The 22376-nt window shown below is 44.8% G+C and overlaps 1 protein-coding gene across 2 annotated transcripts in view; it reads left to right on the top strand.

The window, feature by feature from the left end:
* Positions 1 to 22376, top strand: part of AP2B1 (adaptor related protein complex 2 subunit beta 1) — a 75006-nt gene that overhangs the window by 4917 nt on the left and 47713 nt on the right. For both annotated transcript variants that reach the window (XM_068210316.1, XM_068210315.1), the window contains exons 3-8: positions 1221 to 1326; positions 3252 to 3387; positions 4933 to 5178; positions 17060 to 17250; positions 19139 to 19360; positions 20360 to 20480. In XM_068210316.1, the coding sequence (XP_068066417.1) occupies positions 1221 to 1326; positions 3252 to 3387; positions 4933 to 5178; positions 17060 to 17250; positions 19139 to 19360; positions 20360 to 20480 (1022 nt within the window). The remainder of the gene's footprint in view (positions 1 to 1220; positions 1327 to 3251; positions 3388 to 4932; positions 5179 to 17059; positions 17251 to 19138; positions 19361 to 20359; positions 20481 to 22376) is intronic.

Below are 22376 nucleotides of genomic sequence, written 5' to 3'. Positions count from 1 at the left end.
AAAAAACCCACACTGTTGATGTATTTATGTGTCATTAAGCTTCACAATGAGCTCATAAATGGAGCTAATGCAGTTGACATCTTTCCAAGGAGCAGCTCTGAAAGTTCAGAGCTGAAGGCAGGTTTTTATGGGCTGGCTGCAGGGCTGGGTGAAAGCTGAAGCTGTCTCAGCTCTGCTCCAGGGCACAAGCTCTGGGTGAGTAATGCCAGGCTCTTCCTCAGGCAGGAGGGATGACGAGTGGTCTCTGCACTGCAGCAGCTTCTCTTCTCTTCTGGAGTCCCTGGCAGTCTCCCTGTGTCAGATTTTAATTAGTGCTGCTCTGAGCAAGGGTAGGAATGGAAAGTTGGTGCTAGAACGTGTCAGGGATATTTGGATATTTGTAACATGTGCTCAGGCTGTGGCTCCCAGTGGGAATGCTGCTGGCTGTCCTTCCTGAGGAAAGCTGTCTGTCTGTCTGTCAGGAGCATTATCCTTCTCATACCACTGACTCTGTCTGGAACAGGCCTGATAAACAGCATTTTGCACATGTTGCTTTATTTTATAACTTGATTGCCACTTTGGTGACCCAGCCTGAACTGGCTTTCTACACAGTCATATCTGGAAGAATTAATGCTGTGGAAAAGGCTGCTTTGGGAACCTTGGAATCCAGACAAGCTGTGTTACATGCAGCTTTTGTTAGTGGTAGCTCTTTTTAGCTTTTTTTCCACTGGACTAAACACATGCTGTCCTGTTTCAGGAACCACAGCACTTGGGCTCCACTCCAGCTTTCTGAGGAAGCTTTCAATAATGAGCAAAACTTAAAAAGTCTGGGCAAAATTCCTGGCTTAGTTTGTTTCTTGCAGGCACGAATCTGGCATCTCCAAGTCCCTTTTCATGCTGGTTATGTAATGGTTGCCTCAGAGAAACAGATGCTCCAGGGATGTGATTTGGTGTCCTGGAAGTGGGAGAGCTGCCACACACAGTGTGGTTCTTGTTCATGGCATTTTCCTCTGCAAGGTGGAGTCATATCAGTCCCCTGAGTGTTGCAGCTTTGCTTCTCAGAGAACCATGTTCTGCACAAAGCCTGACAGCTTCCAAGTGCAGCTGGGCCAGTTTTATGGGAATAACAGGCCAAGAAAACAAAAATTCACTCTTGAATTATCCCTAGAACAAGACTCTTTTCTTCTGAGAGATTTAATCTGGTTTTTTTTTGTTTTGGTTTTTTTTTTGTCTTCTGCCAGGAGAGATTTTTGAGCTGAAGGCTGAACTCAACAATGAAAAGAAAGAGAAGAGGAAAGAAGCTGTAAAGAAGGTTATTGCAGCCATGACTGTGGGGAAGGATGTCAGGTAAAAGCAGCTCAGGTTCTCAGGTGTGGTGGCACATGTCCATGGAACAGCTCCTTGGCACCTTGGTGAGGATGGCTGTGTCCCTGCCTGTGCTGTGCCTGAGTCACAGGTTTCTCAGACTCCTTGCTGGCACTGAAAGCAAGAGAAACAACTGTTTTCAGTGTGGGTTTAGCTCAGTGCCAAGAGCCCTTTTTATTTAAAGCATACCCAGAATTCAGCCATTTTGTATGTCACTTTAGGTGATGTTTTCTTGCTGCTTGCTGTCCTGGATTTTAGTGTTACAAAGGTAATTCCAACTTTTTCTTAGCCTTATCTGGCACAGCATAAATTAAAGCTACATTTTAAAATGGCTGATATTGAAATTGGACCTGTGTCTTACTGCAGCTGAAGGACACTGGCATTTACTGTCCCCAGTAGTGCTTTCTGAGAGAACCAGAAAAACCTATTGGAATGAATGCTTTCTCCCTTTCTCCCTCCTGTTCCTGGAGCCTAGCAGAGAGTCAGTAATTCTGAATTCACAGCAGCCTGGTCTGTTGCCACGGAAATCAATATATGCTTGCAAATTCAGCATCATGACTTCATCATAGAGTGAAGGAACATATAAACTGAAAGGGGAAAAAACCCTAATCTTTTCTGCCAGCAGCATTTACCCATCACCTTTAGATCTCCACAGCAAACCTGGGAGCTGCAGAATCTTTGTGTAACTTCCTGTGTTATTCTGCAGTGCTGTTTACAGATGGCTGCTTGACATTTCAGTGAAGCCCAGCTTGTCAGTGTTTAAGCTTCTAATCACTCTGGACTTTGCTAGTCTGAAATTTGGCAGGTTCTTCATAAGTGTCCTGCATGACCAAAACATGTTAAAGCAACGTTTTTCCTCTTGTGGGTTCATTTCCAGGCCTGGCACAGTAGAATTTTCTTGTTTGTTGAACTCCCCAGTTAAAACACATTTAGGAAATGGCATTAGTTTTCACCTCCTCCTATGTTAAAGCAGTAGAAGAGATTAAATTATTATTATAAAAGCATTGCAAACTGCTTTGAAAGGGAAGGTGACCTTTCATTAAACAGCAGGGTGCTTAAAGTGTAACTCTAGTTTTTCTGGCTTCCTTGATGTTATTACTATCCCTTTTGCATGCCATGCAACCTCTCTTTTTTATTTTGTGGGTGGGAGTGTGGATCTGCTGGAGGGCAGGAATGCTCTGCAGGGGGGATCTGGACAGGCTGAGTCCATGGGCTCAGGCCAGGGTGTGAGGCTCAGTGATATGAGGTTGTGTCACAACAACCCATGGAACACTCCAGACATGGGAAAGAGCAGCTGGAAAGAAGGAAAAGGACCAGGGATGCTGGTCAGATGTGGCTGAACATAAGCTGCTGTATGCCCAGGTGGCCAAGAGAGCCAATGGCACCTGGCCTGTATCAGGAACAGTGTGGCCAGCAGGAGCAGGGCAGTGATTGTCCCTCTGTGCTGGGCACTGGTGAGGCCACACCTCGAATCCTGGGGTCAGTTTGGGACCCCTCATGACAAGAAGAACATTGTGGGGCTGGAGCATGTCCAGAGGAGGGGATGGGCTGGAGCACAGGTCTGATGAGGAGGAGCACCTGGGGGGGCTCAGTCTGGAGAAAAGGAGGCTCAAGGGGGCCCTTCTCACTCTCTAAACTCCCTGCCAGGAGGGTGTAGTTGGGGTCAGTCCCTTCTCCCAGGTGATGAGTTACAGGATGAGAGGAAATAACCTCAAGTTGTGCCAGGGAGGTTCAGATGGGATTGAAACAGGCAGTGGTGGAGTCACCATCCCTGGAAGAGTTTTAGAAAGTGTTTAGATGTGGCACTTGGGGATGTGGTTGTGGCAGTGCTGGGGGAGCTGCTGGCATTTCCTAATCTAAACAATTCTCTGATTCCATCCTTGCTTATCCTTGTGTTGTGTATCCAGCTCTCTGTTCCCTGATGTTGTCAACTGCATGCAGACTGACAACCTGGAGCTGAAGAAGCTGGTCTACCTGTACCTGATGAACTATGCCAAAAGCCAGCCAGACATGGCCATCATGGCTGTCAACAGCTTTGTGAAGGTAACCCGCTCCCCTGGCACATCAGGAAAGGGTCCACACAGTGGCTGCCAGCACATCTCTGTGGGAGCTTTGTCTCTGCTTTGGGGCTGGGCTCATAGAGGAGGGTGCTGAATCCACTAGATCTGGGTCCTTTCTCTCATTTGTTCCTTCTGGTTATTGCAGAGGTGATGACTTCAACAGCCAGTAAGTGGCTGTGAAAGAGTCTGCTCCAGGGAAAGCTGCTTCTGTTGTTTTACCAACTTCTGGTATTGAAAAACAGATTTTATCTGTTTCATCTTCCAGCCTTTGTAGTATCTGAGACATGGATATCAAACTTCCTGTTTGAATGTTCCAGCTGTGCTCTATGTGGAAAACATTTATCTCTGGTGAAACTGAGAGACAGTTCACTGGGAAAACAACAGCCTGATTGCTGGATTGCCTTTAGTTCTGTTGTCAGGTTGTCTCTCCTTATCTAGGAAATGTTATTTCAATTCCATGTTGTGCAAGATAAAACCCAGTGCTTAGAAGTTTGAGACTCCTTGCAGAGTGTTATAAAATCTGAGACACAGGGGAATGGGATTGAGTTCCAAGTTTCTGTTGTGGTTCTTGAGGCAGAAGGAGGTGAGAAGACCTAAGCTGAGAGATCCGCTCTTTTGTTCAGAGAGGATGTCCCTGTCTTCCTCTCTGGAAAGAATATTGTCTGTCTGTAAAGTGCAATTCTGTTAGAATGGACAAACAAAATTATATTTTCCATCCCACTCCCTGCAGAGGAAAGCCTGCTGTCCCTTTTGGCAACTTGAGGGACAGGTGTTAGTGAAGAGCAAGTGTTGGCACTGGTGTGCACTAACTCAGCACTTCCCAGTTCAAGGTGGGGAATGCACTGGTAGGATGTCACTTCTCTTGCAGACTTTAAATTAGTTTTTCAGCTGCAGGAAGTTTGAACAGTGAAAGGTAAATGCTGTTGTAGGTCATTCTGCAGCCATCCTTTTACAGGCTGATTTTGGAGGAGCTCAGAGATGTAGATGGATTGGATGCATGGAAAACTATGTAGGCTTGGAGTAGGAAATGTTGTATTCCTGTCTGCCTTTTCTTTTTCCTCTTTAGAAAAGCAACTCTAGAGTAGCCTTTGCTTAGTGCTTCATGTGTTGTAACTTGAGGGATGTTTGTGTTTGGCCATTAAGAAGTAGGTCTAGATGACTGTTGCATTGTATTTAGTTGCTGATTTTCCCCATTTTATTTCTTGCTCCTTTAAACCAGGAAGGTTGGAAATCAGTAAATTACTTTGTCTGTGGTGAGAATTTGGATGCTTCCTCTCCAGCTTAGCTGTTGGATCATGTTGAAAGCAGCTTTGCTGGGAGAATGAAAGGACACCCAGACAACAATTTTACAGGATGGAAACATCTTGAGACAGTATAAAATGTTTCCATGAAGCACCAAGTGCCCTTTTATCCCTGGTCTGAAATAATTGCCTGGCTCTTAGCATGTAATCAGAGAGATGCTGCTTAAGTAAGAGCAGCCTGGCTGCAGGGGATGTACTGGTGCAGATTTGTTGGTGTTCTGGTGCAGGACTGCGAGGACCCGAACCCGCTGATCCGCGCGCTGGCCGTGCGCACCATGGGCTGCATCCGCGTGGATAAAATCACCGAGTACCTGTGCGAGCCCCTGCGCAAGTGTCTGAAGGATGAGGACCCCTACGTGAGGAAAACTGCAGCTGTCTGCGTGGCCAAGCTGCACGACATCAATGCCCAGATGGTGGAGGACCAAGGGTTCCTGGATTCCCTGCGGGACCTGATTGCAGACTCCAATCCCATGGTAACGTATTCCCAGCACGTTGCTTGTGTTTGTGTTGTTTGGAAATCACAAATGTGAAAGGTTCTTCACTGCAGCTGCTGCACTGGGATGATTTTGGTTAGGGAACACTTGTTGCCTCAGAGAACAGGGAACATCATCTGTTGTTTGATCTGTTGGGCTTCTGCCTGTTTTGAATTGCTGCAGAAGTGTAACTTCTAGGCCAGGTGAGTCAGAAGAGCAAGAAATATGTGATGCTGCTGCCTTGGTGACAGCTTGTAGCTCTTGCTTTCCTGCAGGCTTTGGCTCTTCTTGGAATAAGAGTTTGGATGAATTAATTTGCTAATGCAGATAAATCCACTGGCTTGTAATGAGTGAAGAAAATCAATGCTAATGTTTTTAATAAAGTTATACGAGTCGTCAGAGGAGAGGTGGAGATCATGACCAAGAATTTCACAGGAGTAAATTACCTACTAAATCAGCATTTAATTATGCTTGATGAAGGGTCCACTTCCAAGCCAGGTGTCTCCTGCTATTATCTTGTGACTAAAAGGTGGTGGCCAAGGAATTGAAGTGCCCCACTGCATCATCCTTTCATTTAATACTGTTTCCTGCTGGAATCCAGGGAGCATACCAATATCAGCCTGACTCTTAGCAGGGAAGAAAACTTATGCAGCTCAGTTTAATTCAGCTTTAACTCGGAGTTTAAGGATGTGACTGCTACTTTTTTAGTTCTTTTAGAGAATGGACTCTGGTTAAAGAAATAGTCTCACATTATTGGGGCAGGTTTAACAGCTCTTTCTGTGGTGCATGAGTCAAACCACAGAATTTGAGTCCTGCTGTAGTCCTTGGGCACCTGAGATAAACCAAGAGCAGGTGATAAGGTGCCATCCCCTTCAGCAGGAGAGTGAAGGCTGCTGATTGCTCTTTGTAAGACTTTGTAGAGACAGTAAAACTCGAGGTGTCTGACTGTCACAGGCAGCAGTCTGAGTGGTGGTGTCTCTCAGGAGATACAGACACCTCTTTTCTCTGATATCCAGCTCTTTTACAAGTTGTTCTTTTTATCTGCCTCCGTTGTTTTTTTTTTTTTTTTTCTTATGCCAGGCTTCTCTTTGAATATTGATGACTACTTGAAGGTGCTTTCTTTGTCTAGGCAACTCTGATGCTGGTAGAGAAACACCTGCTGTTCCAATTCAGTGTGGAGGGTGTGCCTTGCAGCCTCTGAAGGGACTTGCTTGGGCTTCTTTAGTTCCACTTCAGTGCTCTGCCCTGCTGTTCAGCAGCTCCCAGGCAGCAGTGGAGGTCAGGGACAGACCCTCCTCTTCTCCCAGCCTTGGTTCCAACTCTGATTTTGTTCTGATTACAGCCACATGGATATGAGGTGAAGAGCTCTGGCTGAAAAGATGTGGTGCTTCAGGAGAAATAACAAGGTTTTGCTTGCCCTTTGTGCTTGCTGATCTCTGTGGAACTCAGTGGTTTGGTAAATGAACCATTGGCTGACAGGAGAGCACAGCTATGTATTTTAAAAGTGAATTAACTTAATATAAACTTAAATGAATGATGAGAAGAAAAATACCAAAGGGCAGTGTGTGTTCCATTTGCTAAATAAACCTCCAAAAGTAGCACATGGCTTCTTAATAAAGCATCAGGAAGATTCATGGGCTCCTGGGGGGTAATGAGGGTGGGCTGGGACAGCTCTCCTGAAGCTGTGCAGGTCTCAATACCTGCCTCATGTTGTATTCACTGCTCTTTCCAAAACTGAGAATTCAGGGCTGGAAAATGCAGTTTGGAGGAGTGGTGGTGATGAAGGAGAGGTCTGGGGTGTGTTTTCAGATCTGCAGGGTTTGAGAGGATTCTGTAGCTGGTGTTCTATGTACTGGTTTCCCAGGTTTTACTGTAGATAGGGCATAATACTGCTGCTTTTTAAGGGTGCATGGGGAGAGATTTTATCAAAGGCTTGATGCTCTTAGAGCTGCTGATTTAATACAATATTTAATCTGGTTACAATTTTAGTAGAAAAGGAAAAGAAATTTTAGAAGAAAGAAAGAAATTTTAGTAGTTAGATCAACTAACCTTTTACTTAAGTTGATCCTCTTTGAAATTCCTTCCTTTGTGGCACAGTGGTTCCCTCAAAAGTACAGGTATTATCCACCCCTAATTCAGGTTCATCTTCCTGGTCAAACTATCCACCTCACTGCTGCTTTCTCCATGTGAAACTTCCTGATGACCTTGAATTGTGTTTGCCAAATAAGTTATATTTGTGTGCAAGTTGATATTTATTAAGGTATTTTTCCTTGGAATGCAGTCCTGCCTGGAAGGTCTTTTTAAGTAAAATGTGTGTATCAGTATTGGCTATCAAAAAAAAAAATTGCTGGAAGGAATGGTGCAGATGGATCTATTCTGATGGCCTAGTCCTCTGTAAATGGTGCATCTCAATCATTGCAACCTGTTAGCCAAGCTCATGCATATTTGTATTATAAATGTTTCTCCTCTTTTGATGGCTTGTGGAAATGGGCAACATTAGATACTTAATGAAGCAGAATTTTTGAGATGGGAAATCCACATTTGTTCTCTCTTCTGAGAAATGAGGATTTTGAGCGGGAGCTAAAAAAGGCTGCAGCTGAAAAATAGTCTTCAAGAAGGGTTTTATTGTGGCTTTGTAATTGGTTGCCTCTAGCACATGAGCAAGCTCTAAGCATTTTAGCTGAGTGTTGGTAGAGGAACATCTCCATCTGTGGCTCACTAATTGCTTCATAATTGTGCAGGGATCAGGGTGCATATTTCTCTGAGCTCAGATCACCTTCATAAGGATGTCTAAGTTGGAGGTGACCTTATCAGAAACATGTTGGGGTTGTTCTTTTTTTTCCCTTATATTTTTGGATTAATGGCACTACTCTGTGTTAATAAACCAGGGGATATTCAGGGCATTGAAGTCCTGTTGAGGTGCTGCCAAGGTTCTTTCCCCTTTATCTGGGTGTTTTGTTGTCAGGACATGGCCTTAGTTCACATGAAGAGATCTTTTGTGCAGGTGCATCCCCTGGGTGAATTAATTCAAACTTCTGATTGCAGATATATTGGTAGGGATGCATCTGGTGAGGTGGGCTGGTGGCTTTTGGCATGACAGCAGAGTTATCTGAGTTGTGTTGTGCAGCCCATGGCCCAAAACCCCTTACAAGGGCACGGTTCAGTTGCCCTGCAGAAGCTTGATTGTGAAGAAATCTTTAATCTCATTTTACAGATGGGTCTGGAGTGCCTGTGGCTGCACTTTGTCAGTTGGGATCCTGCTGAAGAGGATCCTTCCATAGCGAGGGAGCCCTCATTTCTTCCCAGAGCTATCTTAAGGCAATTCCTTCTTTTTTCACCCTGCATTTCTGCACATGAAGCTCAGCAGAAGCAGGACTGGAGGAATATAAAGCTGGGGCCTGGCTGCCTTGGGCTTCTGCACTTGCTCAGCTCTCAGCACTTCTCTTGCTAGTAACCTGGGTGAAATGCAACTCAGAAGCCTCTTCTCCTGTAATCCTCATGTTCTAACAAAAATATGGTTGCAAAATGAGATTTCTGTGCACTGCATTACTGCAGAACACTGTTCACACCAGCAATAGGTAACTGTGAGGGGAGAGAGGTGGGAGTGTTTCACACCTACTGGTGGCCAGAGCTTCTCTGAAGTAATGGAAAAGCCTGCTTTTGTTATTTTTTTTTTTTCCTGCTGCTGTCTTGTTCTGGCCTTTGTGAATCCCATGCAATGACTGCTCCTCCTTGGAGCATTGGAAGAGCTGAGCTCTGGAGAGGGAGAGCAGACCACGAGATGGCAGCAGCTGAAAGCAGAACCTAAGCTATCTTTAGACACTTTATTTTGTAACTACTTCCCTCCTGGTTTTTATCCCTGCACTTAGTTTTCTTCAGGAATGTAAATATTAGTAGAAAAACATGAGAGGAAATCCCTCTAAAACCTTTCTTGTCTTTTAAATATTTGAATGGAACAACCTTTCTCTCCAAATATTTTCAATTCTTGACCTTCTAAGGTAACTTTTAACCCATGGAATAGATTCCCTGCCAATCTCTGTTGTCTACATGGCTTAACTTAACTGATGTCACCTTCTCCCTGTTATTTTCTAGGTTTTTCCTGTTCAGTATTTAATTCCTTCCTATAGCATTTCTCCTTCCCCATGCTGGATCCAAGGTTTTTCAGGTGTGGCTGTTCTGCTCCTGTGTTTTCATAGACTATACAGACTTTTTGTGCTGTGTTTTATACCCTCTACATCACTATTTATTGGGAGAAACCCTGTTGTGACTCAGCACAGAGTAACCTGAGATCACATAACTGATTAGTAAATGCACCAAGTGTGTGGAGTATAATTAAACTCTCTTGTAGCTTGGAATTTTTTTGCCTTTTGCATTAACCACACTGAGAAGGGAATCTAAGATCTGACAGCTGGAGGTGGTGAGGTCCAGCTTGATCTAATCCGAATTCCCTCCAGCAGTATTGAGTTTCCACAGCTCACAGATGAGACTAAAAACCTGTAGAGATAAATCAGAGTGTTCTCCTGCCGTGCCTGCAAGGGATGTGGGTTCCTTCTCTGCCAGAACTTCAGTGTATGTGTGGGAGCTTCCTGGATGACCCTATGGAGGAAGATGATCTTCCTTTTTTTTTTCCTACTAGCTAGCAAGCAGAATGTCTCTGAGATGATGTCCTGAGGAATGATCCTGTTCAGAAACAAAAGGAGCTTTTGCCTCCCGGGCCTGTCCTCTGCAGGAATTTTATCCCTCTCTGTGCAGTAAAGCTGAGAAAAGAACCCCTTGGTGAGAAACTGGTGATCCCCTGAGTCCCAAAAGGACTTTGTGGGAGGCAGTCAGGGATGTGGGAATTGTTTTATCCAACAGGTAGTGGAACACCACCTTCTCCCTGGGCACAGGAGGTCACTTGTTCCTCATGGGGACTCTCCCAGCCCTGTGTTTTCCCTCTGCAGCTGGTGGTTTTTTCTGGTGGGAGGAGTGAGCTGTCACTGCTGGATGAATTCATGATTCCTGCTCATGAAGGTTGTAAGGACTTGGAAAATCCACATCCCAGTATGGAGCTGAATATTGCTGGGAGCTGTGGGCTCTGCAGCATCTCATCAGTCTGGGGCTGCTCCAGGATATCCTTTCTGTCCTGTGGGCAAAAAAATATCCCTCTTCTTTTCAAGCCAACTACTGCAGATGCAGGCTGGGTCTTGAAGTCCTCCAGCCATGTCTGAATTGGTCCTGTGTGTGGTTTGGGGTTTTTTAATAATGTTTGTGCTGCAAGTAGAGACAATATTTCCTTCTTGGAGGCACTTGATGGCATTTGTGGGTGGAATTTCTTTTACCCAGTGATGGATGTGTTGCAGTGAAGGAGAATGTTGCTTGGGGCTGTTGGAAGAGTGGTGGTGGCACTTTGGAGCTCTCTAAGGGATGCTTGTGCTGTTTACATGAAGCTGCCCAGGAGGAAGAGCAGCACTTTTGGTAAACTATGCAGCCAAAAGCAGCAACAAGATGGGGAGAAGCTGTGGAGGAGCCTGTCTGAACAGTGGCTGTGTTCATGTGTGGTGGGATGCTGGAGAGAGGAAATGTGGGGGATTGCCTGGCAGTGCAGAAACCAGCTGTGTGTGTGGCAGCAGGCACAGCAAAGACTTAAAGTAGGGAGAAAGGGAGAGCTGCCACCTGTGACTGGTGGCACAGCTTCTGGTTTCCCACTCTGACCCCCTTGTTCTGCTGGTGAAACCACTTTGGCTTTGGAATGAGCTCCTACAACAGCTCCTGCAAGGGAGTCTTACTCACTGAGCGGGTATTTTCATCCTAAAGAGGTCTGAGGGAATTTCAAGCATGCATGTGGGACTTGGGTTTTTGTTTGGTTGGTTTTTGGTATGAAGGATACAGCTCTTGAGCATCTTCCCTCGAAGCTGTGCTTTTTTCCCTGTGTTTTCAGTACTGGCAGAGAGGTGAGGAGTTTGATAATTAGTGAATTTCCATGGCTCCAGAGTTTGTCTTCCCAGATCCCTCATTTATAAAGCTTAATTGACAAATTCATCCATCAGAGACTTGTCTCCTTCCAATTACAGCCACCAGTATGTGCTTAATTTCCAAAGCATTAGTCTTGCTGAACACATCATTCCAGGATCTCTAGCATCAATCAGTGTGCTGGGAATTTTGTTGACATGTGTCTACATGTTATTTTCCATTGGAACAGACACTTCTAGCTATTGACAAGTACCATTTGTCAGATAATGTTGTGGTCATGATGTTTTGTAACTCTGCACCCCCCTTTTTAGGGCTCTGTAAGGAATTTGGTGCTTAGCTGGTCCCTTTTTTCCCAGCTCAGATTAGAGACAGCCCATGCACCACTGGATGGTGCCAGTGAGAACCTGTGCAAGGAAAATCGCAAAAAATAAAGCAAAACCTTTCTGATGTGTCTGGTAGGTGCCTGATCCAGACTGGGATCACACCACAGTGATTTTTGGAAGGAGAGCAGGGAGTTGCAGACCCTCTGTGTCTTCCTATGGAGTTTAATTTCCTGCACTGAGGGCTCATCTGTGCCAAGGAGAAGCCCCTTGTGATGGAGCCATCCCTGAACAGCTTCTTGCCCACCTACCACAGGAGTTTCAACAGCTGGGGGAAGCTTGTTTTCCTGCCTTACAGCTCACACATCCTGATTTTTGCAAGGATATGAGAGCAGGAGCGATGTTCCAGTCTGCCACAAAGTGCCATTTTTCTGCAGGGAAGTGCAAAACCCAGTTAAGGCAAGCACACTGTGGGAAGTATAACACTTCCCTTCTATTGCCACCTCCATAAAAATTCAGCCTACTTGCAAAAAGCAAGCCAGGAGGTCTTCCCTACCCAGGCAGTTTTTGGGATGTGATCAGGAACTAGGAATGTGTGAGTCTCCCAGAGATTTAATTTATATCTATACATACAAACAAGCTTTGGCAGTTTGAGAGGCTCATGAGGGCTCTCTCACGTGCATGGTTGAGCCATTTTGTAGAATCATTGAAACACAGAAGGGTTTGAGTTGGGAGGGACCTTAATGCTCAATTTGTTCCATCCCCTGCCATGATCAGGGGCACCTTCCACTATCCAAGCCCCGTTCAACACTTCCAGGGATGGGGCAGCCACAGCTTCTCTGGGCAACCTGAGCCAGGGCCTCACCACCCTCACAGGGAAGAATTACTTTTGTAAAGTAAGAATTATTAATGATTCCTGGGCTGTTTCTAGGGAAGCAAAGTAAGGAGGGCTTGGAGATAAAAGTTACGATGTGAACAGGATGAGGGGTTGTGTTCTCTGGAAAGCACCTGGTAGGGACCTTCTGGGCACACAGCGTGGTCGTAAAAATGAGTGGCCCTGTGAAACAGCCATCCATGGGTGCTCTGAATCTCCCACCTGGGAGTCTCTGCTTAATGACACGGATGTACCCTGCAAGCCCAGAGTGCTCTGTGAAATGTCAGCACTGCTCCATTCTCAGAATCACCTCCTGGAGCCTGGCTCTCTAGAGGGCAGGAGCCTCCAGCTGTGGAGGGAATGCTGCCTTCCCTCAGCACCTTCTCCGAGCCCCTTCATTTATCCTCCTTTTCTTCATTTTCGCTTCACTTTAGCGGCGTGGCGAGCCAGAGGTTCCTGTTTCAAGCAGCAGAATGTTGTATTTCATTAACTCCATTACACACTTGGTTTGATTTCCAATTAGTTTGGGATGCTAGGGAAATAATCAGATTGCTTTGACTGGTTGGCGTTCTGGTTGTGCCAAGCTTCCCTCCTGTCCCCCCCAGCCCCTGCAAAGCTTTTCCATGTGGGCTGCCAGGCAGACACGCAGGTTTTCACCCACCCCCTTCCCTCCCTGGTGCTGTTTGATACCATTTGATCCGAGCTGGAGGTTTGAGCTGCCAGAAGGAATCACTTGGAAATCACAGCGCTCCTACCTCTGCCGCTTCCCGCGAGGTCGGGTCTGCTCTGCCTGGCTGCAGAGGGAGTTTGTCTGGAGGTGGATTTAAAACTGTTGGGTTCTTCTTAAAGCTGTGATGTAGCTCTAAGTGTAGAGGTTTGGGCTTGTTGTTTTTTGTTATATTTTTTTTAAATAAGAGCCTGGGAGATTTTGATTATCCTCATCCCAGTCATGCTTCTCCGAGAGTCTTAATTTATTGGGAAATTCCAATAAATTCTTTCAAATTTGTCAATAAATTTCAATAAATTTCCTCCAGTAAATTCTTCCAAATTTGTCAAAATTCCTCCAGCCAAAAGAGGTTTATTGTCATTCGGCTCATCCGTGCTCCAAAGGGATGTTGCTGTGGCTGCCTTTGAATAATGTCATCGTGTACCCAGGGTAAACTGATTTACATCAGCAAGCCAGGGACCTGTTATTGTTAGTAATTATTATTAATTCTTCAATCTGCTCTGCATTTTTATTTTCTGGGGGATGTTTAGGCAGATCATAATTTGGTAGCTCTTAGCTTAAAGTTGGTATTCTTAATTGTGAGTCAAATGAGGCATTTTGCAGTGGAGTTCACTTGGAATTTTAAAAGCTTTTCCTGTTCATTGGCTGTTTAGGCTTACATATCTGTGGCTACTGGGTTGATTTACATTTTTTCATTATTTTTGAGAGTTCAAGACTACACCAGCTGTTAGTTTTATGTACTTTAAGTCTGCTTCTTCCAGTCTGTGGGATAAAGTATACAACTGGTTGGTTTCTCATCAAAATAAACATGGGGCTTGTTTTGAAAAGCAGAGAACACTTTGTTTGCTAAAGAAACTTAGGTTTTTTTTCCATCAGCCTCTGAAGCTTGTCTAGTTCCTTGGTCCTATACCATTTGTAAACCTTTAGCTTACTTTTATGTCCTCCAGCAATTCTATCATCTTTTATTTTAAAGAGAAAATAACTTCTTGTAACTTATCAAAGTTCTTGTGACTTATAACTTTGTTCTTGCTGTTTAATGTAGCTGGACTTCATGATGTTGTGCTGCTGTGTTAAGGAAGAAGTGTTAACCGAGCTGACTACTTAAGGTTCAGCTTTGATGTTGCAGATTTTTTAATTTTTTTTTTTTTTTGCCAAAAGCCATCTTTCTAAATAATTCCAGCGGCACTTCCATGAGTGCCAAGTGGATTAGCAGGTGATGTAAAACCAGAATTGGTGTCGAGTGGATCTTTATGGAGTTTTTGCCATACCTGAGTGAGAACTCTTAGTGGGGGATGCCTCAGTCCTTGACCTGACCTCTCAGTTGGTGGGAGCAGTTGGCAGAGCAGGAGCTGAGTGCTGGAATTGTGCAGTGCTGGCTCGTGCTGCTCCGTGTTCCTGTGGCTGCCTGAGGCAGTGGCAGTGCCAGGGAAGAGGTGAGGCTGTGTGCTCCAGCCAGTGTTTGTGTTGGACTGTTTCCTGAGAGCTGTTTGCCTTTCAGCTGTGCTGGGACTGTGTGAAAAGCCTTGAAGATGCTGATTGTTTTTGTTGGCATAGCACAACACCATAACACATCAATATGTTCAGTGCAAATCGCCAGCAAGTCCTTTTTTTAATAAATATTGTTTAAAGTTTGAATTTATCCCCCACCCTTTCCCTTTTCCCCTTTAGCTTCAGTTATCTCCTTGTCACTGGTGCTGAGGTGGGAGGTGAGGACCAGCTTTAATTGTGGACTGTAGATTGTAGATTCCAGCTCCTCTGGCAGGACTGAGCTGCCACCAGATGTTTCACAACCCCTCCCAGTCCTTTTTCTAACACTCAAGGAGACCACAGCCCATGTTCCTAAGCCCCTCTGGCCTTCTGCCACTTCCTCATGTGAAATGAGGAAGTGGCAGAAGCTCTGAATGAATTATGAATGAAGCTTTGAATGGAATTACGAGTGGATTGCCACATGCTGTCCCATCCTCAGCTTTGAACTGGACACTTGCATTTTTGCTGACACAGACCCAAAAGATCCTGAGAGCAAAAGCTCATTCACAGTTTGGTCTCTGGGTTGGAGCTGCTGCTCTCCAGCCATGGGAGTAGAATTTCTGTGCACCTTTTCCCCATGGCAAGCACAGGGGTAGACTCCATGGACCCTGCAAGGAAGGAAATGTAAGCACAGGGTTTAAGATATCCTGGAATTGGCCAAAAACATCCGAATATGGCACCTGGGGATGTGATTCAGTGGTGGGCTTGGCAGTATTGGGTTACTGGTTGGATTCAGTGATTTTGGAGTTCTTCCGCAATCTCAGCTTTATTCTAAAAATCTCTGTTAGTTACTCATTTATCAATTACTGCAACAAAGTGCCTGGCAGTGTGAGTGCAGTTGCCATTGCTCCTGTCCCTCTGTATGACTGACAGGTCTCTTTCTCTGATGCTTTGGCTATGTAAATTTTTTTGTCAATTCAAAATTTTTTCCCCAAAGTACTGTCTTTTTATAAGTACTTTTTCATAAGGATTTTGAACTTTTCAGTAGCTTTTGTGATTTGTCTTCACTGGTAACTTCAAAAATACAATTATATTAAAAATCTTTGACTTCAGTTTTATGCTGTGTCACATTAACCATTCAAGAATTAGGCAAATTAAATAATGAGAAGGATAAGCAGCCTATCTTAATAAGTTCCTCATTAAAACAGTACAAGAAGACAGCAGCGCTGATTGCTAATGATTTTGGTGACAGAAGGCTCATTCATCTAATGAAATTCATAAAATCTTGGATCAAAATCCTATCTCTGACCTCTAGGTGTGAAATGCAGAACAATCAACATTACTGTGCCTGTGCAATGACTTTGGAATACATTGGTTTAATGACAAGCAGGGATGGGAACAAGGCAGGGGAAGTTCTGGTTGTGCTGTTCTTGTTTTCATTGTACTGCATCAAAAGCATCTTTAGCCATCCAGACAATCAGATGATTTTAGATAAGATGTTTCTTCACCTTAATCTCATAGAAAATAACACTATAAATCTCCATTTGAGCAGGTATTTATTGGGAGTTGGGCTGGACATGATGTATATTGTAAAATGTCCTGAAAATACCTTTTTGTAGGGGATTTCAATTTTTTGTGTCAAACTCAGCTTAAATCCCTTTTCCTGTTAGTTAAACAAATAAGACTTAAGTCTCATCTGCAAATTTTCTATTTTATCTCTATATTCTGTGACTCTTCAATTTAAAAAAATCTTCCCATTGAGTCTGTTGGAATAACTATTGAATTTGAGTATGGAATTTAGAATTAGAAATTTATGCTGCACTCCCACTTCTGTTTGTGTCAATCTGGACCCTGGACCTCCTCTCTGTGCTTCTTTTCATCTATGCTTATGAAAGAGAAGACCTTTTATAATCCTAAATGCAGCAGGAATATTTTCAGGCATGAGTTGTGCTGGAGTGCTTGCTTTACCACGGCTCCATAAAGCCAAAGGATATTCTAGAGACTGAAATTGAAATATGGGTTATTAAAAATTTAGCAGGAGCTGCCCATTTTAGAGAAATTGTTTGTTTGCTCTCCAACTGTGTGACCTGCCAGTGCTGCTGCAGAGCTGGAGGCTGCCAGGCACCTGCCAGCTCATTTCTGGATCACTGTTAAGCCATGTGCCATGGGGAAATTGGGCAAGAGGCACACATTCCTGAATAAATAGGGCAGCTGGAGGTTTGGGCACCCTGACTGTAAAGCTGAGCATCCCCTGGAACTGGGGGAGGATGTGGAGCCTGCAGGGAGGCAGGGTGGTGGTGTTCCCTGTGGGTGCCATCTCCAGCTCCTTCCACAGCAAAGTCTCTTGTGATGTCCCCGTTCCTCACAGTGAAGCTTTGGGCTCTGCAGGTTGGTTTTGAGGTTGTGCTGCATCCCAGAAGGCTCAGATAACTGCTGTGGCAGCTGATAGGGCTCCAGTTTGCCCCCTGTGTGTCCCCAGCCCTGGATCAATCCCTGCCCAGCCCCTCATGCTCTGCTAACAAGGAACTCTTCTTCCCCCAGGTGGTAGCGAACGCCGTGGCCGCCCTGTCGGAGATCAGTGAGTCCCACCCCAACAGCAACCTGCTGGATCTGAACCCCCAGAACATCAACAAGCTGCTGACAGCTTTAAATGAGTGCACAGAGTGGGGGCAGATCTTCATCCTGGACTGTCTGTCCAACTACAACCCCAAGGATGACCGGGAAGCTCAGAGGTGCGGTGGCACTTGGGGGCTGCTGGGGGTAGTAGAGCTCTGAAAGGACTTCTGATAGCAGGGCACTGTGGCAGCACAAATAAGACTTGATAAACTAGATTTAAAAGCAAAGCTACTTTTGGTAGCTGGAAACCTGCCCCTTCCCTCTGCAGAACCATTTTCTCTGTTTATCTTTTTTTAAACTTTCTTTTCTATTTAAAAGGCTGGTTCTTGTGGGGACTGGCACTACTAAGAAGGGATCAGCCCAAGACCAAACCTGTAACAGTGGAAGCACTGTTTGGAGGATTTTCTGGTTTAAAGCAGAACTTTCCTATTTGGTTTTGCTGCTTTGAGAGCAGCCTTTATAGGTTTGTGGGTTTCCAAAGTACTGCAGGTCTGAGGCTGGAATATTTTCCAACTGAAATCTAGTCTGTGATATGACAGAAGTGAAAATAAAGGTAAGAAATTAACTTTCTTATTGTTCCAAATTCACCTTTGTGCTTTTACCTTTAACTGCAATGACTAAACCCTAAATAGAAGGACTTTAGGGTTTGGGTAGTGGGCTGTTAGTTTGTGCACTTCAAGCGTCTTCCTCATCTGTCTCCAGAATCACAAAAAGCCAGATTGTGTTCCCAAGAAAACAAGGATTCAGCCAGAAAAGTAACTTGGAACAGGGAGACTCTGAGATGATGTATTTAATGCAGCTGATGTGGGGATGGAGGGGGAGGAAGGATCACAAGCCCACATGGAAAATCCTGGCCAGGCCAGTTGGAATTTGATGCGTTTCTTCATTGACTCTTTTTTTGATGCACTGTCTCTAAGAAGCCTCCCAGTAGTCTTGCTGGTTTATTTTTTTTTCCCTTGTGTTCTGTTTCTGTGCCAGAAACAGCTCTTAATGAGTGCTAGAAACCTGCAGAGATCTTCAGGGTGTGAGCCTGGTGTTATCCCAGCTCTGTCAGAGGGACCACTGCTCTGAGCACCTGTGAACATGTCCCAGTTCCTCAGCTGCAATTCCTCTGAAGAGTGATTTATCCTTTTGCTCCTTTGCGTGGAGTTTATTTCCTGGAGTCAGACAGCACTGGGAAAGCCACCCTCCTTTCCAGCAAAGTGTCACTCCCCTGTGCATGGGGAAACTGAGGCACAGAGAGAGGAAGCAGCTGGGGCATGCAGGTGACCTTGGGTAGAGGCAGCTGGGGGTGCCCCAACCCTGACTTGGATTTCTCTGCTCTTCACTGAGCTGTGCTGCTTCCCTTCCAGCATGGCTGAAAGCAAATCTTGCAGGGAAGGAAACTTCAGGAGGCACAGATGGGAATAAGATTGTTCTGGGTTAGCAATATGCAGGAGGGAGTGGGAAGAAACTCGACAGATGCTGTAAGAGAGACCATATGAACCCAAACTTCCTTTCTTTTTGGGATGGGCTGTTTAGGATGCTGTTTGATTACAGGATCCATTATGGCAAGTGGGATTTAGGAGGATATTTAGGTCACTCTTTTCTTGTGTATTCAGAGGAAGAGAAATCTTTTTCTGTTGAAATGACAGCAAGCCAGAAGCGTGTATCGCTTCTGAATGGCTATATGGAGGCTAAAGTGTTTTTCCAGTAGCTGTTTTTGTTAAAGTTATGTTTGTAAGTGACAGACAAGATCACACAAATAGAAAATACCACCAGGAAAAAGCAGGAAGTGTGGAATTGTTCCTAAGCTGACTGCGGCAGGAGAGAAACTTGAAGCTGAGAGAGAAGTCCCTGTTTGTTTCCTGCTGCGTTCAGGAAAACAGTACTTTGCCCATTCGTTGTGAACAAAACCAAATCCAAGCAGTGTCTGAGAAGCTATGTGCCATCTCCTAAATTTAGATTTGAAGTATTTGGCACCCTGAAATCCATTTGAAGCCTTTCTTGTGCCTCTGTCCCCAGCATTTGTGAGCGAGTGACCCCCCGGCTGTCTCACGCCAACTCAGCAGTGGTGCTGTCAGCAGTGAAGGTCCTGATGAAGTTCCTGGAGCTCCTTCCCAAGGACTCTGATTATTACAACATGCTGCTGAAGAAACTTGCCCCTCCTCTGGTGACCTTGCTGTCTGGAGAGCCTGAAGTGCAGTATGTGGCCCTGAGGAACATCAACTTGATTGTGCAGAAGAGGTAAAGGCTCAGGGGGTTTAATTCCTGTGTTGTCAAAGGCCATCTGGTTATGTCAGATCTCCAGATATTGCCACATGCACAGAATTGCTTTTAATCCAGGCTCAGATCCCTTGAGAGCTAGGTTAAATAGTCTTATGACTCTGGTAGCCTGATCTGATTTCCTTTACAGCATACTTGTGATACCAGTTTCATGCAGTATTTCTTTACCTGCCTCTCTTCCCCTTCTCTTTATGAGTAGTCAGAATTGCTCTCTATAAATCAAAATAGCAAACAGGAACAGTTCATAGTGACCTGCAGGATCTCACTGTGCCTGTGTTGCTCTGTTCAGCACAAAGCCACCAGGCTGGTGACATCCTGGTGTACAGTGGGTTGTGGCGTACACTTTGCTCCCATGTTCATGTTTTATTGCTGCTGATCCTTGCTGGAAAGGTGAGAAAGCTTGGATAGCACTTTGTGATTATATTTTAGGGCAGAGTCACTGTGCACTGGCATCTTGCAGGTGACAGTGGAAATGAATTTCTAGGTTTTGCATTGAGATAAGGATGTTATTCTTTCACTGAAAATGTTAACTGCCTGTCATGGTTGGTTCAGCAGCTCAAATAGAGGAAGCAGAGATGTGGCCATAGAAAGACTTGAATTATGCATTTTTGTATCTAAATAATCTTCTTGACCTGACTTCTCTCTTCAAATTGGTGTTTGCACATCCTAGACATAAAATCAGAGTCAGAGAATGGTTTGGGTTGAAAGGGACATTAAAGATCATCCAGTTCCAACTTCCTCTGCAGGTTTCAACCTCCAAATTACTGAGAGCCCTGTCCAGCCTGCTCTTGAACACTTCCAGGGATGGGGAGTGCATGACCTCCCTGGTCACCCAGGGCAAAATGACATCATTCTGTTTCTCAGTGGATATTTGGGGAGATTTCTAAAGAAAACATGCCTGTTATTACAATAGTTTGGGTTTTTTACCACTTTTGAGTGACAGCATTGTGTTCCCTGCAGGCCTGAAATCCTGAAGCAGGAGATCAAAGTGTTCTTTGTGAAGTACAACGACCCCATCTATGTCAAACTGGAGAAACTGGACATCATGATCCGCCTGGCCTCCCAAGCAAACATTGCCCAGGTCAGCTGGGGCACTCCTGCCGTGCTCTGGGAGGGGAAAACCCTCCCCTGCTCTTTGTGTGAGGGTGTTTGCAGCTACTCCCAGAGCTAGCATCACTTTTAGGCATCACTGTTCCTGGTGGAGTGCTCTGTGCAGCCCTTTAATGGGAGGTGCTGGAGTTTCCCCCAGAATTTAAATGTTAATAGCGTGGCATGGATGCATCGTGACTGTGAGGTGGATCTTGCTTCACAGATGACAATTCCAGGAGGAGAACTCATGGATCCTGTCAAATGAGTCACTGCTAGTGCTGAGGTTGGAATGAGAGCCTTGTTTCAAGTGAGAGGGGTGTGCCTGTAAGGGAGGCAATCAGAAAGGCCAAACATTATTGAAGTGTGAATTTCAAGTTAGTAAAATTTTTATAATGCTTGCACAGGCACTCTTCAGAGCTAAAAAAATCTTCCTATTGCTTAACTTGCTTCCAGAGTGGAAATAGCACAAAGCTGAAGCTGAACTGCATTGAGATTCGCTTTACAGTGTAGATTCTTCTTGTATTTGATGGTGGTTTCATGCAGATCCCTTCCTTGGAGGAGGTGTTCTCAAGTGCACCCCTGGCCATGAGGCCTAACACTAATGCAGAATGATTAATGCCTCTGGTTAGTGCTATTATTGTCCTATCCTAATTGTCACAGAACAATTTCATTTCATGTGACATTTTGAAGCAGCTCTTTCAGCTCTTTCCTGATGGTTTTTGGAACTGAGCAAGGTAATTCATGCTCTTTTTGTGCTGGGGGCATGGAAAATATTTTAAAAATCAGTTTCTATGTGAACATATTCGGAATTTTCTCTTTACTCTTGGTAGGCTCCAAACCAATTTGAATTTATAATGTTCCAGTAATAAGGGCTGTTTGCATGAAAGGCAATGGTGTCTGGAGGGCAGTCTGAGATCTGCAGACTAATGAATGAATCTCTCCAGCTTCTGGAGACATTCATAAAGCAACATGAGCATTAGCAGGAATATGTCCTGGAATGAGACCTGAGAGCAGCTTCCAGCCACGTCCTCCTGTGCTGCTGGTAGAGATTCTCCATCCCCGTGCCCGTCCTGGACCGAGGCACCAGGGTGGATCCAGCCCAGGCCTTGGGCAGTGTTTGGGAAGCATCAGCTGCTAAAGGCAGGTGCTCCAAGTGCTGTGCAATGTAGATCATCCAAGGAAATAATAAAACTTCAAAACACAGATGTCCTGTCTCCTCCTTGCAGATTTATCTGTCTGCAGTCTGGCCCTTCATGGCCTCTTTATCTTGTCATTCATCTGAGCAATTTGCTTGGATGAGAGATTTTTCAAAGGACTGTCTGGCTTTGTGCTGCTCCCCTCTCCCTCACCATCTATTTGTGACATCACGATTAAATCCCTGATGTCATGTTTGGCATGAGAAACTGAAATAAATTGAGCTTTTGAGGGAATATAAATTACATATGGTCTTTTCTTGAAATAATTTTTGTAAGCTAAGTGATTTAAGACAAAGCTTTTTAGTTAAAGGTCTGTAAGATCCCAGTAGATCCTTGGTTTAGCCCTTCATCGGTTTCCATTAGCAAAAACACTGAGACAAAATAATAAATCTTAGTTTTACAAGGGGAAGTATCTTCATGCTGTTATTAATCTGTGTAGAGATGTTCCAGAGTGTCCTCAGATCTCCTCTGCAGCTTCTGTTTGGATTCACCAGGGATCCAAAGGTTCACCTCAGCACAGAAAAGGAGAGATCAAAAATGGTTGTTGCCGAGAGCTTTGCACGCAGCAAATATCTTCTTAGTGTAGGAAGGAATAGAAACCTTTAAGTTTGGCAGAGCTGATTTTTTCCTCAGCTCTTGTTCAAGGGGATTGAAAATAATCAAGACCAGGCCACCTTTTGACTTTGTCCAGC

The sequence above is a fragment of the Anomalospiza imberbis genome, chromosome 20 (genome assembly GCF_031753505.1).
Source record: "Anomalospiza imberbis isolate Cuckoo-Finch-1a 21T00152 chromosome 20, ASM3175350v1, whole genome shotgun sequence".
In the NCBI taxonomy this organism is placed as follows: domain Eukaryota; kingdom Metazoa; phylum Chordata; class Aves; order Passeriformes; family Viduidae; genus Anomalospiza; species Anomalospiza imberbis.
Note: the sequence above shows the minus strand (reverse complement) of the source record. Positions and strands in the feature narration are given on the sequence as shown.